Source organism: Ipomoea triloba, chromosome 3 (genome assembly GCF_003576645.1).
Source record: "Ipomoea triloba cultivar NCNSP0323 chromosome 3, ASM357664v1".
Classification (NCBI taxonomy): Eukaryota; Viridiplantae; Streptophyta; class Magnoliopsida; order Solanales; family Convolvulaceae; genus Ipomoea; species Ipomoea triloba.
In genome coordinates this window covers 24,286,135-24,301,041 of record NC_044918.1, presented here as the reverse complement: position 1 = coordinate 24,301,041, position 14,907 = coordinate 24,286,135, and the positions used below count along the sequence as shown (strand labels likewise).

Below are 14,907 nucleotides of genomic sequence, written 5' to 3'. Positions count from 1 at the left end.
GTTACTTTCTTTGTTTCATTTTACTTATTATTTTACGATTTATTGGTTAGATGTATTATTTTTTTAAAACTTATCTGAGATTAACTCACAAATTATTATCCGTAAAATGAATTAAATCAAGATAAAAGTTCATATAAGTGTTAATATTTTTAAATTTTGATTTAAAAGTAATACAGAATACTATTAATTTCCTCATAAGTGAAAAACTGTGCAATTCACGCCTTGTTTATGATTACATAATCACGGAATATAAAATATTAAAACTTGAACTAAATAAATTGCGCCTTTAACAAAGGCGGCTATGGACCTATATGTCATTTTCTACAAATATTATATGCTTTCTCACAGACACCATGGAAATAAAATATTATTTCCAACAACGTAAAAACTTGTGTAAATTTTTTTAAAAAATATATTTAACAAAAACTGTAATATGTTTTCTATGGATTAATAACGATTATATTTTGACAAAAATTCATATGAAAATTCATGAAACAGATTGAATTTTTCATTAGTATTATATTTTCTCTCATAAAATATTATGGAGTATAATATTTGCTCATATGTAACTCTTTTCCTAATATTAGTTCATAAATAATTAAATATTTAATACATAATATCCTTGAATTTTTTAATGTTGATACAATTTTGCCTAGAGTAATAAAACTGAGACAACGTTAGTTGTCTAAAAAGTTTGGCCGGCGGGGGTTTAAACGTTTCAATTGTTATACATGGACCAGGGTTCATATTACATTGTGAACACTGATTTAAAAATTATGTGTGTGCAGTTAACACATTTTATACTTACAATTAATAATTTCTGTATAAGTAAACAAAATGGAGACACATTACATGGTAATTAAAGACATATAATAACATGTTGGTTAACATATTATATGTCTGCAATTAACATATTTTAATTTGTACATGCAGTTATTAATTTATGTGTTTGTAGTTATTATGTTATATGTATGTAATTACCAGTTGATGTATCTTCAATTTATTTGCAAGTATACAAACGATTAATTGGAGGTACATAAATCTTAAAGCTATTTTTAAACTAGTAAGTATACCCTGGTCCATGATACAATTTGCCTAAAGGGTGATGCTCTTTTTTTTTTTTTTTTTTTGAATACTACTGACTCTCTGGTCCATGATACAATTTGCCTAAAGGGTGATGCTCTTTTTTTTTTTTTTTTGAATACTACTGACTCTGTTACAATGTAGTATCTGTTCATAGCTACTTTCTCAACCTACTGAAGCACTGAAGCACACTAACGAGTCAACAGTTGCCAACAGTTACCTCCACTGAGGCTCGAACCCATTTCCATCATCCATGTGGGAGTGTTAATCGGGACACCGGATGCCATTTGACCACAAAGTAAGGAATGAGAAACCACGTACGACTCCATGGTCCACATAAAAATTTGCCGTGCACCACTGAGCCCCCCAACTCAGTATAAAAGGACTCCGTCAAACTCAAAGCTTTTGTTATCCCAAATTCCCAATCTCTACTTGCTCCATACAAATCAATCTCGATCTCTATATATAATATATGGCAGGCAGTTTACAGGTTGGGAGGCTATCCATCTTGGAAAAGCGTTTGGTCAGCCAATTCACTTCAACTACAACTCCCACCTCTGCTCTCTCTGCTCCCCTCTTAACCTGGTAACATACATATATTTCTTCTAATACATTAATTTAATTTCAGTAATGGGTTATACACTGAAATATGCACTTATGACACTTGTTGAGGGTAGTGTTCTCTATATAATATATAAACATAAATGTACAATCTAATTATCAACTTAGAGTTTTAGTTGAGATAGAACACATGTTTCAATTTGGTATCAAAGTCAATCTCATGCTAAAGGTTATGGTTTGAATCTTCGCGTCACCTGATAAAAAAAAACTATGGTCCACGTGTTGTTTGTAGCCCATAAAAAAATAATCGGTCCGCACACGTGAAGGAATGTGTTGAGCATATAATATATAAACATAAATGTACAATCCAACTATCAACTTAAGCTTTTAGTTGAGATAGAACACATGCTTCAATTGATAGCGTTTTCTTGTTTTGTCTCATAAACTTTGGCGAATATTTTCGTGTTATTTGTTAATTAGTCTAAAATTTTTTAAATGAACTGTTTAACATTAAAAACATTGGCATCTTTTAATTGAAGATGTTAAATAAAACTTAAATAACTATATTGCTTACCATCACTAAGATGTAAGCCCTGGGCAAGGGCTAGCCTGCCCTTACCCAGAGTTGACCATGTTAGCTTGTAATTATAATCTTCACCGTTCGACTCATCTAGAGAGATGTTTATTGATCGTCTTGATTTGATATAATCAGTTATAAATAATATAAACTAATTTATTTATTTTTAGTCTTTTACGAGGTAAGGTTTGAATAGACTATAGATTTTTTGGGTAAATAAAATGGTACAATAACCTCGAGTGGTTAAACATTTATACGGGATAATGCAGGAAGAGGAAGGTACAGTCATCTGTGTATGACAAAATCCCAGACGAATACATCCACCCATATGACGTTGTCCAACCTGGCGGTGAGTATTGGACTCCCCACCCGGAAACTGGTGTATTCGGGCCTGCTTCTAATCACAACCACCTTACTTCTCACTCCATGCCCGTAGGGGCAGCCGTCAAACAATCTGTCTTGGAGCTCAAAGTCTTCTTCCGCTCCCTCGAGGATCTGGATAAATAATCACCTAATCACTTTTGAATTTCAGTTCAAACGAATCTACAAAAGTTATATACTTTGTCCCAATTATATATATATATATATATATATTATATAAATAAACTCATGCATAGATTGAGGACAGATAAATATATAGGAAGTGTGCCCCATATAACTCTTTGGAGTGGGCATGTGATATATACACATATATAGTGATTCTACCCATATATGTAATGGTGTGTTATTATTGTGACAATCTAAAGTTTGCCCCCATTTAAGAACGAGCTGTTATACTATGGACCAAGGTTCACCTTGCAAGGTAGACCTTGGTCCTACATTGTGTATTTTTAATATTTGAATTGTGAATTTTTAAAATATAAATTGTGTTTTTAAATTAAAATACATAACAACTGTAGAACAGGGCTATGATATATATCCATAAACTGAATTTAGATGCAGTGAAAATGTGCATGGATTTCGATCTTTTCTTAGGGTGTGTTTGGTTCGCACATGGGAATCGGAATCGAAATGGGTATCAAATACTTGGTAAGGGTAATGGGTTTTGGTGAAAGTATTTAGCATGTTTGGTAGTTGGGTGGAATGGGAATGAATATTAATAGTTGGGGAAGAAATGAAGAAGTGAAATGAAACCCTTATTTAATAAGGGTATGGGTTTTTCCATTAATGGGGTATTCCATACCCATAGTAGCATTCTTAAAACCTATCAACCAAACACTAACAATCACTTTCATACCCATTCCCTATACCAAAACCCCCCAACCAAACACACCCTTAATGTGATCGGGAGTCGGGAGTGGAACCAGCAAATTTTATTAGGGAGTAAGAATTCCACAATCATTATTACATGGACCATGCATGGTCCACACAGCTCTGTAGACCATAAATAAAAAGTACATTTTTAATATACTAAAAATACATTATTTGAAATTACATTATTTAAGTACTAAAAGTACATTATTTTATATATACTACGGAGCATTAAATAATGCACATTCCGTACAAAAATAATGCACTTTTAATATATTAAAAATGTATCTTATATTAATGATCCACACAGTTATGTGGACCATGATCCACACAATAATTTGCCCATAACTCCATGATTAGGCCGGCTTAGCTAAGAGCATCCACATCTGTGGATATTAATTGATTTTTTCAGATAAAAAAACTATGCAAGAGTTACTTATTAGTGTGGAAATGAATTTTTTTTATAAAATTTTTCATCTCTGCAAAACAAGTTTATTTTTGGGCCCCATTTTAATGCTAGAAGATAGATAAAAAAAAAAAAAAAAAAGCCGCAGGTGCGCGTTTCGCGCACCTGCTGTATTGCACCCGTCGCTAGGTGTGTAATTGGCTTTGTTTCTTTAAAGCCACATATCTGGCTTTTCTAACGTTGTGCAGAATCTTTTTAATTTTTTTTCTTTCTTTCCTCTCTCATCTCCCTTCTCTTTCCTACATGACTTGATAAAAACCATCTAAAAACCAATACTGATAAGGATGCTCTAAGTGCGATACGGGTCATGATAAATTCAAAGATATAATACAATATTAAGAATTTAAATGTGTAAAAATAAGATTTACTCTACGAATTTAGGCAAATTATGCTATGGATCCGGGTCCACCTTGCGACAATTTATGTTGTGGACCAGTGTGCACCCCGATCCAAAACGACGTTGTTTTAGATTTTTAATTAATGGTTTTTTTGTTTTGGAAATTCCGTTTCCTATTCGGCTGTTAATTTATAAGATGAGTTCTGTGTATTTTGTGATGATATTCTATGCATTTTGTTTAAACATTCTGTGTATTCTAGTAATGAATTCTGTACATCCATTTCAATTATGTATGTTAATCACTTGAGTAGTGTAAGATGAGTTATGCGTAGATTATAATGTGTTTGTGTATTTGATGTTATCATTTATGTACATTATGGTTATGAATTATGTGTGATGGCGTAAATGTAAACGGGGTACGGATTTACACCACGTGTTGTTTGATTGTGTATGATGTAGTGTATGGAGTGTGTATGATTGAGAAGGAAAGCCATGGATTCCTCCNCTGCATTTATCACCTTCATTCACGGACACGAAGAATCCGGCACTCCTTTTACATTGAAATGGGACCACGGCTACACTATTTTTTCATTAAAAATACATGGCTTAATCCCATTGTGCTAAAGCTAAAAGCTAAAGACAATCAATTTTCCCACATCCAGAAAAAAGCCTAACATACTGCCAAACCATTCCATAAATTCTGCTACCTCTACAATAATAATATTATTATTGAAAATAGTAAATTGAATGGGGCATCACGTGAAACATCAGCATCTTGCCTCCTTTAATGATTGCAATAACAATATGCAAAAATTAGCTCCCTTACCCACGCCATTACTACTGTTTCGTCGTCTTCCTCACCGGTACCGCCATTTTCGAGAGAGAGACCGATGATAGTGATGGCTCCGGCGGTAGTGGGAGGCGTGGAGGCTGGAGTCATTTACGGACGTCGGAGAGTAGATGAGCTAAGCAGATGGGAACCGGACTGGTGGTGGTTCGTCAATCTGCTCGGGTGACGACGTGGTGGGGGCTGTAATGCCGGCGGAGACCGGTGGTTGCTGGATCGGCGGCGATGATGACTGCTTCGTTGACGGGTTGCGTTGACAGCGAGTGGCGATGCGGTGGTGGCGGAGCACGGAGACGCCGGAGGAAGGGGCGTAAACCAGCCGCTGGAGGTCGCAGGTTGAGGCAGCGGTCGGCGGTGGCGTCGCGGTAGTGGCTGGTGTGTAGTGGCCGTGGCGGTTGCAGTGGTGTTTTTCCCTTTTTTTGTGTTGACCAACGAAGATCATAATATGATAAGGAGATGATTTGGATGATGATGAAGGTGGCGGAGCGGGAGTCGGGGCTGAGAGAGAAAACGGAGGGACAGCGTGCTTGGATCTCGGGCAACAATGGCGAGCACTGATGCTTCTCCGTTCGTGGTTTCTGCTGCCGGGAGAGGCTGAAGATGATGCGGTAACGTGGCGACATGGTGTATTTTATTTCCTGTGCGGCGACAGTGGAGAAGGAGGAGATTGGAGGTGGTGGGATGCTCTATGATGGAGATGGTGGTGGAGCGCTGTATTTTCCGGTGAGCAGCGACAGTGACAGTGAGTTGTGACGGTGACGAGGATGGTGAATACCATTCGGTTGATTAGAGGAACACGGCATTTCGTCGCATTCCCCACAGACGGCGCCAATGATGGCGTAAATGTAAACGGGGTACGGATTTACACCACGTGTTGTTTGATTGTGTATGATGTAGTGTATGGAGTGTGTATGATTGAGAAGGAAAGCCATGGATTCCTCCTTGGAGAAGAACCAAGAACCCCATAGTGAACAAGAGAGAGAGGGTCGAGAGGCCAGGATCCAAGGATGCCATTACAGTGGAGGGTCAGGTCCTTTATATAGGAATAGGACCTGACCCTTCGGGAATATAATATTTCCCAAAGGTCACTTGCCCTTTAACAATTCCTAAGGGACACCCGACCTTTTAGGGGTACAATAATACATGGACTATATACATTGTATTTCTACAGTAGTCCCTTGGGGTATTTACCCATCAATGTGTATTATGGTTATGGATTATGTGTGTTAACCATTGGAGTAGTGTACACACTAAGATCAGTTATGTGTATGTGTGAGACAATTTTGTATGCATTATGTTTTGATATTCTGTGTATTTTTCACACGGATTCTGTGTATGGTCTTTGAAAACAAATAATGCACAGAATTATATATTAGAATACACATAAACACTCAATAGAATACACAGAATCACTACCCTAAGTATTATCATTCCTATTTCATGAGGTATATGAGGTATTGTATTGAAATTACTAATGTACAGGATTATATAATAGAATACACATGCACACTCAATAGAATACATAGAATCATAAGCCTAAGTATTATCATTTATGGTTCATGAGGCATGACATTCAAATCATTAATGTACATAATTATATATTAGAATACACATAATCTCTGAATATATAGAATACACAGAATTACACATAACGGGGATTAGACAGACAGAACAGTGTCCGTCGCGTGTCAACTCCCCACTAACTTAATTAAACGACGCCGTTTTGGACTAGGGTTCACAGTGCATTGTGGACCCTGGTCTACGACATAACGATCCTCACCTTGCAATGTGGACTCAAGTCCATGTTAACAATTTTAGAACTCTATGTTCACAATTTTAAAACTCTATGTTCACAATTTTAAAACTCTATATTCACAATTTTAGATCTCAATATACAAAATTACATTACTCAATATTCACAAATTTTGAACTCTATATTCACAATTTTGTTATATAGATTCAAAAATTGTATTATATTATTGAATATAGAGTTATGGAATTGTAAATATAGAGTTATGAAATTGTGAATATAGAGTTCTATAATTGTGAATATAGAGTTCTAAAATTGTGAACATATAATTCTAAAATTGTCAACATGGACCCGGGTCCACATTACAAGGTGCAAGGTGGACTTGGGTCCACAGCATAACAACCGACTAATATATCAATATATGAAGAGTTTAACGGTTTAGAATTTATTTATATACTAGTATTTTTTTTATGCGCGATACGCAAAAAATAGGTGCCCAATATTAATATTTTATATTACAATTTTAAATTTATTTAGATTTTAGATATTTAAATTATTGTAAATAATAATAATAATAATGTAAAACATTTTTATAAATTTTATATTTATATTTTAGGAAATAACAAACATATAACTCAAATATATAATGTGTATATATTATTATTATTATTATTATTATTATTTAAGAAAATAAGAAAATATATGGTGGATGCATGTGCACGGTAACAATAGTGGAAAAGATAACGAAAGTTATAACGGTAAATGTATGTTTGTCCAAAATATTGTAAAGTACAAATTTTATAGCATAACATATAAAAAAATTAATGGAAAAAAACAGACATAAATTAAGGGTATAATCTTCATTCACATTTATTATGTTTTTAGATTATATATGAATTGAGTTTAATTATTAGAAAATTATAATAAATAACTTGCTTTACTTTTATTTTATATTGGATGTTACTAGTTATAATGTGGGTATTGCAAGGTTAAATTAATGTCCAACATGAAAATTAAAATAACTAAATACTTAGTACAATTTTTAAATATTAAATAATTAATATAAAATAACAATAATTATTTTTTATATAATCAAAATGAGTATTTTTAACTTGTAATAAATGTAGTAGTAAAGATGAGTATTGTTGTAGATTGTATAATCGAGAATAAAAATGATGTTCTAATAATTTTCATATGGGAATTCTATTTGCACCACCCGTATTGCTATTTACACCACCCTTTGATAGATGTGCTAGCTTTATAGATGGTGTAAATAGAACAACTTGTTATTTGCACCACCTTCATTAAAGTTAGTCAAACATTAAGGGCATTTGGTTGGAAGGAATTTGAATTCCATTCCCACCTAATTCCAAAGGCAACTAAATTCCTTAGTTTGGTTGGAGGGAATTGTAATTCCCTTATTTTTATGGAATTAGAATCCCATGACCACATTGGGATTTTAATTCCATGGATTTTAAGAAGAAAAATAGAGAGTTCTAAGAAAAAATTACCCTTTTTTTTTTAACCTAAAATTAATTCCCAATATTCGCTTCTAGATGATAGCGTGTATTATTCTTCGACTACTATTAACAGAGAACGTCGTTCTTAAGCAATAATAATTTTAGGCTAACCTTGATCAAGTATGTTTTCTCAAAACTCCCAAGTATTTAAATTTGATATGTATATAGCATATTTGCCTACATTTTGAAGAATGTTATGAATATAATAATAATGTGTGGCCATTATCTCAGATATTGTATTTCTGGACATATGAAGACTCAAGTGTCTGTTGGAGTATCGAAGGATCAAGCTTACTTCGTATATATAGGCTCGTATATTTCATTCTAATATGTACTTCTTCAGTTCTTTTTAATGGAAAATATGTAACCTTGATGGGCTTAATGAGAACCCTTCCTTCTCTCCATTCTCTCTTGCAATTGTTCTTGCATTCCATTCTTGTTCTGCAATCTCCCTTCTAGTTGTTGCTTGCAAATCCTTTACTTTCATAACAGCACGAAAGTGCTCTTTCACATCTGGTCTTCTCCTGCGAGCACAACCAATAATTTGTGTTGCTGCAAAGAGAAACCTTTTACAGAAATCACCGTTGCCGTCCGGTCCGGCCGATCAGAACGAGAACCAACCGCGACTAGCAGCGGCGTCGGACTCTGGATTCTTTCCGAAGAGACAGCTGCGGCGGATAGAACCATGAGGAATATGGATAAGGATTTATCTTCCTGAATTCTTGCTTATTTACGTTGACAATATATATTATATATATAACCTTACTTATGTAGAAGCTTAAAGCTTGTAGATGATGAGTTCAAGGTCTTAGAACAAGGACTGTCGTTGGAGAAGCAGGCTACGGTTGTGCAAACAGATTGTTTGAGGATGATGGACAACAATAATGACCATTCCATCGATTTCTACTCTCCTCCGATCCGGCGAGTTCTTGACGATCTCAGCAGCGGCGAGCCTCCGGCCTTCTCTCTCGCCGGAAATCGTTTCCCGTGAGTAGAGGCGGTGGTCTGGCAGATCGAAGGTAAATCTTGGTTGATGGCGTGGTGCTAGATCAACCTCCGACGAGCAAATGCCGACAACGGCTCCTTTACTGTTGACCTTTCCACAACCTGCTACTGTGTGTTTCTCGGCGGACCGAACTAGCTTCCCGACGACCTATGATGCGGCGGTCAACAACAGCGTGGTGGCTGGCGACGAAGCTGCAGCTGGATCTCTTCCGGCGACCTCGCAGAGCTACCGACAGATAAACACAGGCGACCTTCAACCTGGGTTTTTCCTCTCCAGCGTGAACGGCATCTTCACCGCCGCCTCCACCACCGAAGACTCTGATTGCCATGAAGAACACAAATCTTCGTCACCACTTCCACCACCGGCGTCACCCTCTTCTTCTCCGGTGAAGAAGCAAAAGAAAATAAAGATGAAATGGGTTCTGCTTTCTTCCTCTAATTACGGATCAATTATTATTATTATTATTATTATTATTATCATAATAATAAATAAAAGTGGGAGACAGGGCGCCGAAAGCTGAAAGAGACAACACCCATTTGGCTTTGGCTTCAGACGTTGTCACTCTCTCTCTCTTATAATTAATATAACTAATACTAGTAACAATAATATATATATATATATATATATATATATATATATGTTGTAAATTATAGTACTACTACTAATAATAAAAATAATAGTAATAATAATAATAGTGAAATGGCCGAAAGTCTGGAAATGGGAAAGAAGTGAAGCATTTAATATATGAAGATCCTGGATGATTTTACAAAGAGTGGAGGGGGTTTTTATAATGTCAGGGGATGAGTAAAAAAATATATATATGTACAGTAAATGCACATAATTGTCCTGGTTTGGTTGGATTTGTCAAATGCCTAGATGCTCTTTGTTACCCTAAGGTCAAGGGGTCAATTCCCCTAACCCATAGCTTTTGTCTTCATCTTGAACTAGCTTTCCAGTCACATTTACTTCTTAAATGTTCTCCAAATTTGTCATCAGCAGCAGTTGTTGTTGTGTGGATTAAGTCTTAGCATTTAAGTGAATGGTCCAAGGTTCAAACCATAACTTGGACATCCATCATTTTCCTTTTATTTCATAACACTCCCCCTTGGATGTCCAAAGGATGAACACTATATCGTCTCTTTAAAAACCTTACCAAAGAAAAATCCAGTGGGGAAAAATTTTGGGTAAGGGAAAAAGAGTACAATATGTGCCCCCCCGATAAAGACATCATTGAAGATCAAGTTCGTGTGCTCCTCCTTGCTTCTGAAGATTTTTGAGATGATGCCATACTGATTAATAAGGTTCCCCATTGGCCATCATGTTATCATACTCATGCCTCACTAAAAACCTCGCTAGAAAAACCCAGTGGGAAAAACCTAGTCGAGGGAAAAAGAGTACATGGTATGTCTAATTATGTGATGTACCGGTTGCCTCATTAAAAACCTTATGCTAAGAAAAATCCAGTGGGAAAAAAACTTAGCTAAAGGAAAAAAGAGTACAACCATAAAACCTTCTGGGTTTAATCTTCAGGATTTTTCAAGGTTTTCTCGATAACCTAGTCGAGTATATTTAGAAGTTATCGCTCCCCCTGAAGATAACAATCTTCCAAGTCTTCGCATCCCTATCTTGTTAACATATTTTTCAAAAATTGACGTCGGTAGGGATTTAGTGAACAAATCTGCTAGATTGTCACTAGAGCGAATCTTTTCAACAAGAATTTCACCGCTCTTTTGGAGTTCATGTGGGTAAAAGAACTTAGGCGCAATGTGCTTTGTAAGGTTGCCCTTAACATACCCACTACTCATCTGTGCAACACATGCAGCATTGTCCTCATACAAGATAGTGGGGTTGTCAACTCCGCTCGCTATACTACATGAATTATGGATATGATGTATCAATGACCTTAGCCAGACACATTCTCGTGAGGTTTCATATAAGGCAATGATTTCGGAGTGATTAGATGAGGTAGTAACTAGGGTCTGTTTAACAGACCTCCAAGATATAGCTGTACCTCCACAAAGGAAAACATAGCCAGTCTGTGATTTGGCATTATGAGGATCAGACATATAGCCAGCATTTGAGTAACCAATCAATGAGATATCCTGGTTACTCTCAAAGTAAAGACCGAGGTCTTTTGTACCTTGGAGATATCTAAGGATATGCCTTACACCCTTCCAATGTCTTTGGGTTGGAGAGGCACTAAATCTAGCAAGTAAATTTACTGCAAAAGCAATATCTGGTCTAGTGCAGTTAGCTAGATAGAGTAAAGCACCAATAGCACTTAAATATGGGACTTCAGGTCCTAGCATATCCTCATCATCCTCTTTAGGTCTAAATGGGTCTTTGTCCACTTCAAGGGACCGAACCACCATTGGAGTACTAAGGGGATGTGACTTATCCATATAGAATTTCTCTAAGAGCTTATTTGTATAATTTGACTGGTGTATAAAAATTCCACCAGGGAGATGCTCGATCTGCTGGCCGAGACAAAACCTAGTCTTCCCCAAGTCTTTCATTTCAAACTCCAATTTTAAGTAGGAACATGCTTCCACAATATCTTTGTGTGTTCCAACAATGTTCATGTCATCAACATAGATAGAGATGATGCAAAAACCATCTGATGACTTCTTAGTGAAGATGCAAGGACAAACATCATTATTTATATATCCCTTCTTCTGGAGGAATTCACTTAATCGGTTATACCACATTCTCCCCGATTGCTTTAAACCATATAATGATTTTTGAAGCTTGATACTATACATGTTGCGATCCTTTTTCTCCCTCAAAAAAGGATTTTCAATACCTTCGGGTATTCTCATGTATATATCGGCATCTAGTGACCCATAAAGATAAGCTGTCACTACATCCATCAACTGCATATCTAATTTCATTTTTACTGCCAGTGATATTAAATAGCGGAAAGAAGTGCCATCAATAACAGGAGAATATGTTTGCTCAAAATCAATTCCGGGTCTCTGCGTAAAACCCTGAGCAACCAATCTCGCTTTATATTTCACCACCTCATTGTTTTCATTCCTCTTCCGTACGAACACCCACTTAGATCCTACTGGGATCATACCTTTCGGGGTAAGTACGGTGGGACCAAAAACTTTTCTTTTATTAAGCGAGTTGAGCTCTGCCTCAATTGCCTCTTTCCACTTTAACCAGTCAGAGCGCTTCCGGCACTCGGTTATTGATTTTGGTTATGGATCCAGATTATCACGTGATATGTTCAAGGCAATTGCGCATGCAAAAGTGTCGTCGACGACTGTCAATTCTCTGTTATGAGTTTCTCCTGTATTAACAAAATTTATGGCAGTTTCTATATTTACATCAACCAGATCATTATCATTTCCCAAAATATTATGATCTAGGTGTTCCGCATCCCTAGTGTTATATGGAGCACGTGCATGTTCACTAGGTATTTCGTCTTCAGGACGGATAAAAACTTCCTGAAGTGACTGTGAAACTTTACCATTTCTGGTTTTCCGCGGATTTAAATCTTTTGCACCAACTGGTCTCCCGCGCTTCTGGCGGTGGGGAGTGTCAGTGTGCATACTTGGACCCTTGGGGACTTCTACTCTAGAAGGAGCATTCAGAGCAGGAATATGGGACCTAGTCACTCCTTTATAATCAGTAAAAGCATCTGGCAGGTTATTTGCTAAATTTTGCAAATTAACAATCTTCTGAACTTCCAGTTCAGTTTGACTAGTACGTGGATCAAGATATTGAAGATCTTTTTCATCCCATGAAATTTCTCGACATTTTGTTAAAGAAGGTACTTTACCTCCCCCTAATGTCGGGAAATGATCTTCATCAAAGATGCAGTCAGCGTACCTCGCAGTAAACTGATCTCCTGTCATGGGCTCTAGGTATTTAATGATGGAGGGAGATTCATATCCAACATATATACCTAATTTTCGTTGCGGGCCCATGGAGGTACGATGTGTAGGTGGTATAGGAGTATAGACTGCACATCCAAATATACGCAGATGGGAAATGTTTGGTTCTATGCCACGTAGTAGTTGTAAGGGGGAATGATCATGATATGCAGTAGGTCGGATTTGTATCAAAGCCGCAGCATGCAATACTGCATGTCCCCAACAAGAAATTGGTAAACTGGACTTTTGTAGTAATGGTCTTGCAATTAATTTAATACGCTTAATCAGCGATTCAGCTAGACCATTCTGGGTATGGACATAAGGTACAGGATGCTCTACTTTGATGCCCAAAACCATACAATAATCATCGAAAGCAGTCGATGTAAATTCTCCAGCATTATCCATTCTTATTGATTTAATCGGATAATCTGGGAACTGTGCATTTAATTCAATAATTTTCGCAATAAATTTAGCGAAAGCTTTATTCCTCGTTGATAACAGACTGACATGAGTCCAACGAGTAGAAGCATCAATAAGGACCATAAAATATCTAAATGGTCCAGAAGGTGGATTAATAGGTCCACAAATATCGCCCTGCAACCTTTGCAGAAAAGCAGGCGATTCATGTCCAACCTTAGTACGCGACGGGCGTATGATATATTTTCCTTTCGCACAAGCAATACATGTATACATATTTGGCGAAAGTACATGAGACCTTGAAAGGTTATGTCCAGCAGAATTAGAAATAATCCGACCCATCATATTTTGACCAGGATGACCTAAGCGGTCATGCCAAATTTGAAAAGAATGTGGATCTTTTAATTTCATGGTTAGTGCAACACATGAGATGTTGGGTCGTATGTGGGTATAATACAACCCAGAAGATAAAGATTCAAGTTCCTCAACCTCTTGCTTATGACCAGTGATTAACTGAGTCATGATTAAGAACTCCTGATTTCCCTTAGTTCTGGTTTCAATATGAAAACCATTTGCCCGAATATCTTTAAAACTAAGCAGGGTTCTCTTAGATTGGGGGTACAACAAAGCATTTTCAATTAGTAACTTTGTACCTTTAGGGAGGATAAGTGAAGCTCTACCGGAGCCCACTACTTGTATCTCATCATTTGCAATTGTTGTGATATTATTACCCGTCTTGTTTAGTGTCTGAAAAAACCTTTTATTTGTAAGGATAGTATGTGTAGTTGCACTATCCACCAAGCACATGATTGGTTTATTGTCCATCGTGTAGACAGTAAAAAATCGAAGTGCTGTTAAAAGCATATGATAAAAGATATATATAATCATGCCATTAATATATTACAAGATTTTATTATAATAAACTTAAAGGAAAGCAACAGAAATATTCATAAAATGTCAACAACATGCCATGCATGATCACCCTATTCTTCAAGCTCAAAATCTCCAATTTCATAATTCATCAGGAGATCATCATCATCATTATTTATGACCGCGTTTGCTGCAGGCAAACTGGTACTGGCATGATGAGATTCATTCTTTGTTGGTTGCTTATCATCTTTCTTCATCATCATTTGATAAGCATTAACCAAATGCCTTGGTATGTGGCATGTACGGGACCAGTGCCCACTACATCCGCATCGGTAGCAAAC

General features: G+C 36.4%; 1 protein-coding gene across 1 annotated transcript; it reads left to right on the top strand.

The window, feature by feature from the left end:
- Nucleotides 1–1,544: 1,544 nt before the first annotated feature.
- LOC116013110 (late embryogenesis abundant protein At5g17165-like) lies at nucleotides 1,545–2,728 on the top strand. Its single transcript, XM_031252766.1, has 2 exons — nucleotides 1,545–1,668; nucleotides 2,491–2,728. Exons 1-2 carry the CDS (start codon nucleotides 1,556–1,558, stop codon nucleotides 2,726–2,728), a joined length of 351 nt encoding a protein of 116 aa, XP_031108626.1. The 5' UTR covers nucleotides 1,545–1,555.
- Nucleotides 2,729–14,907: the final 12,179 nt, after the last annotated feature.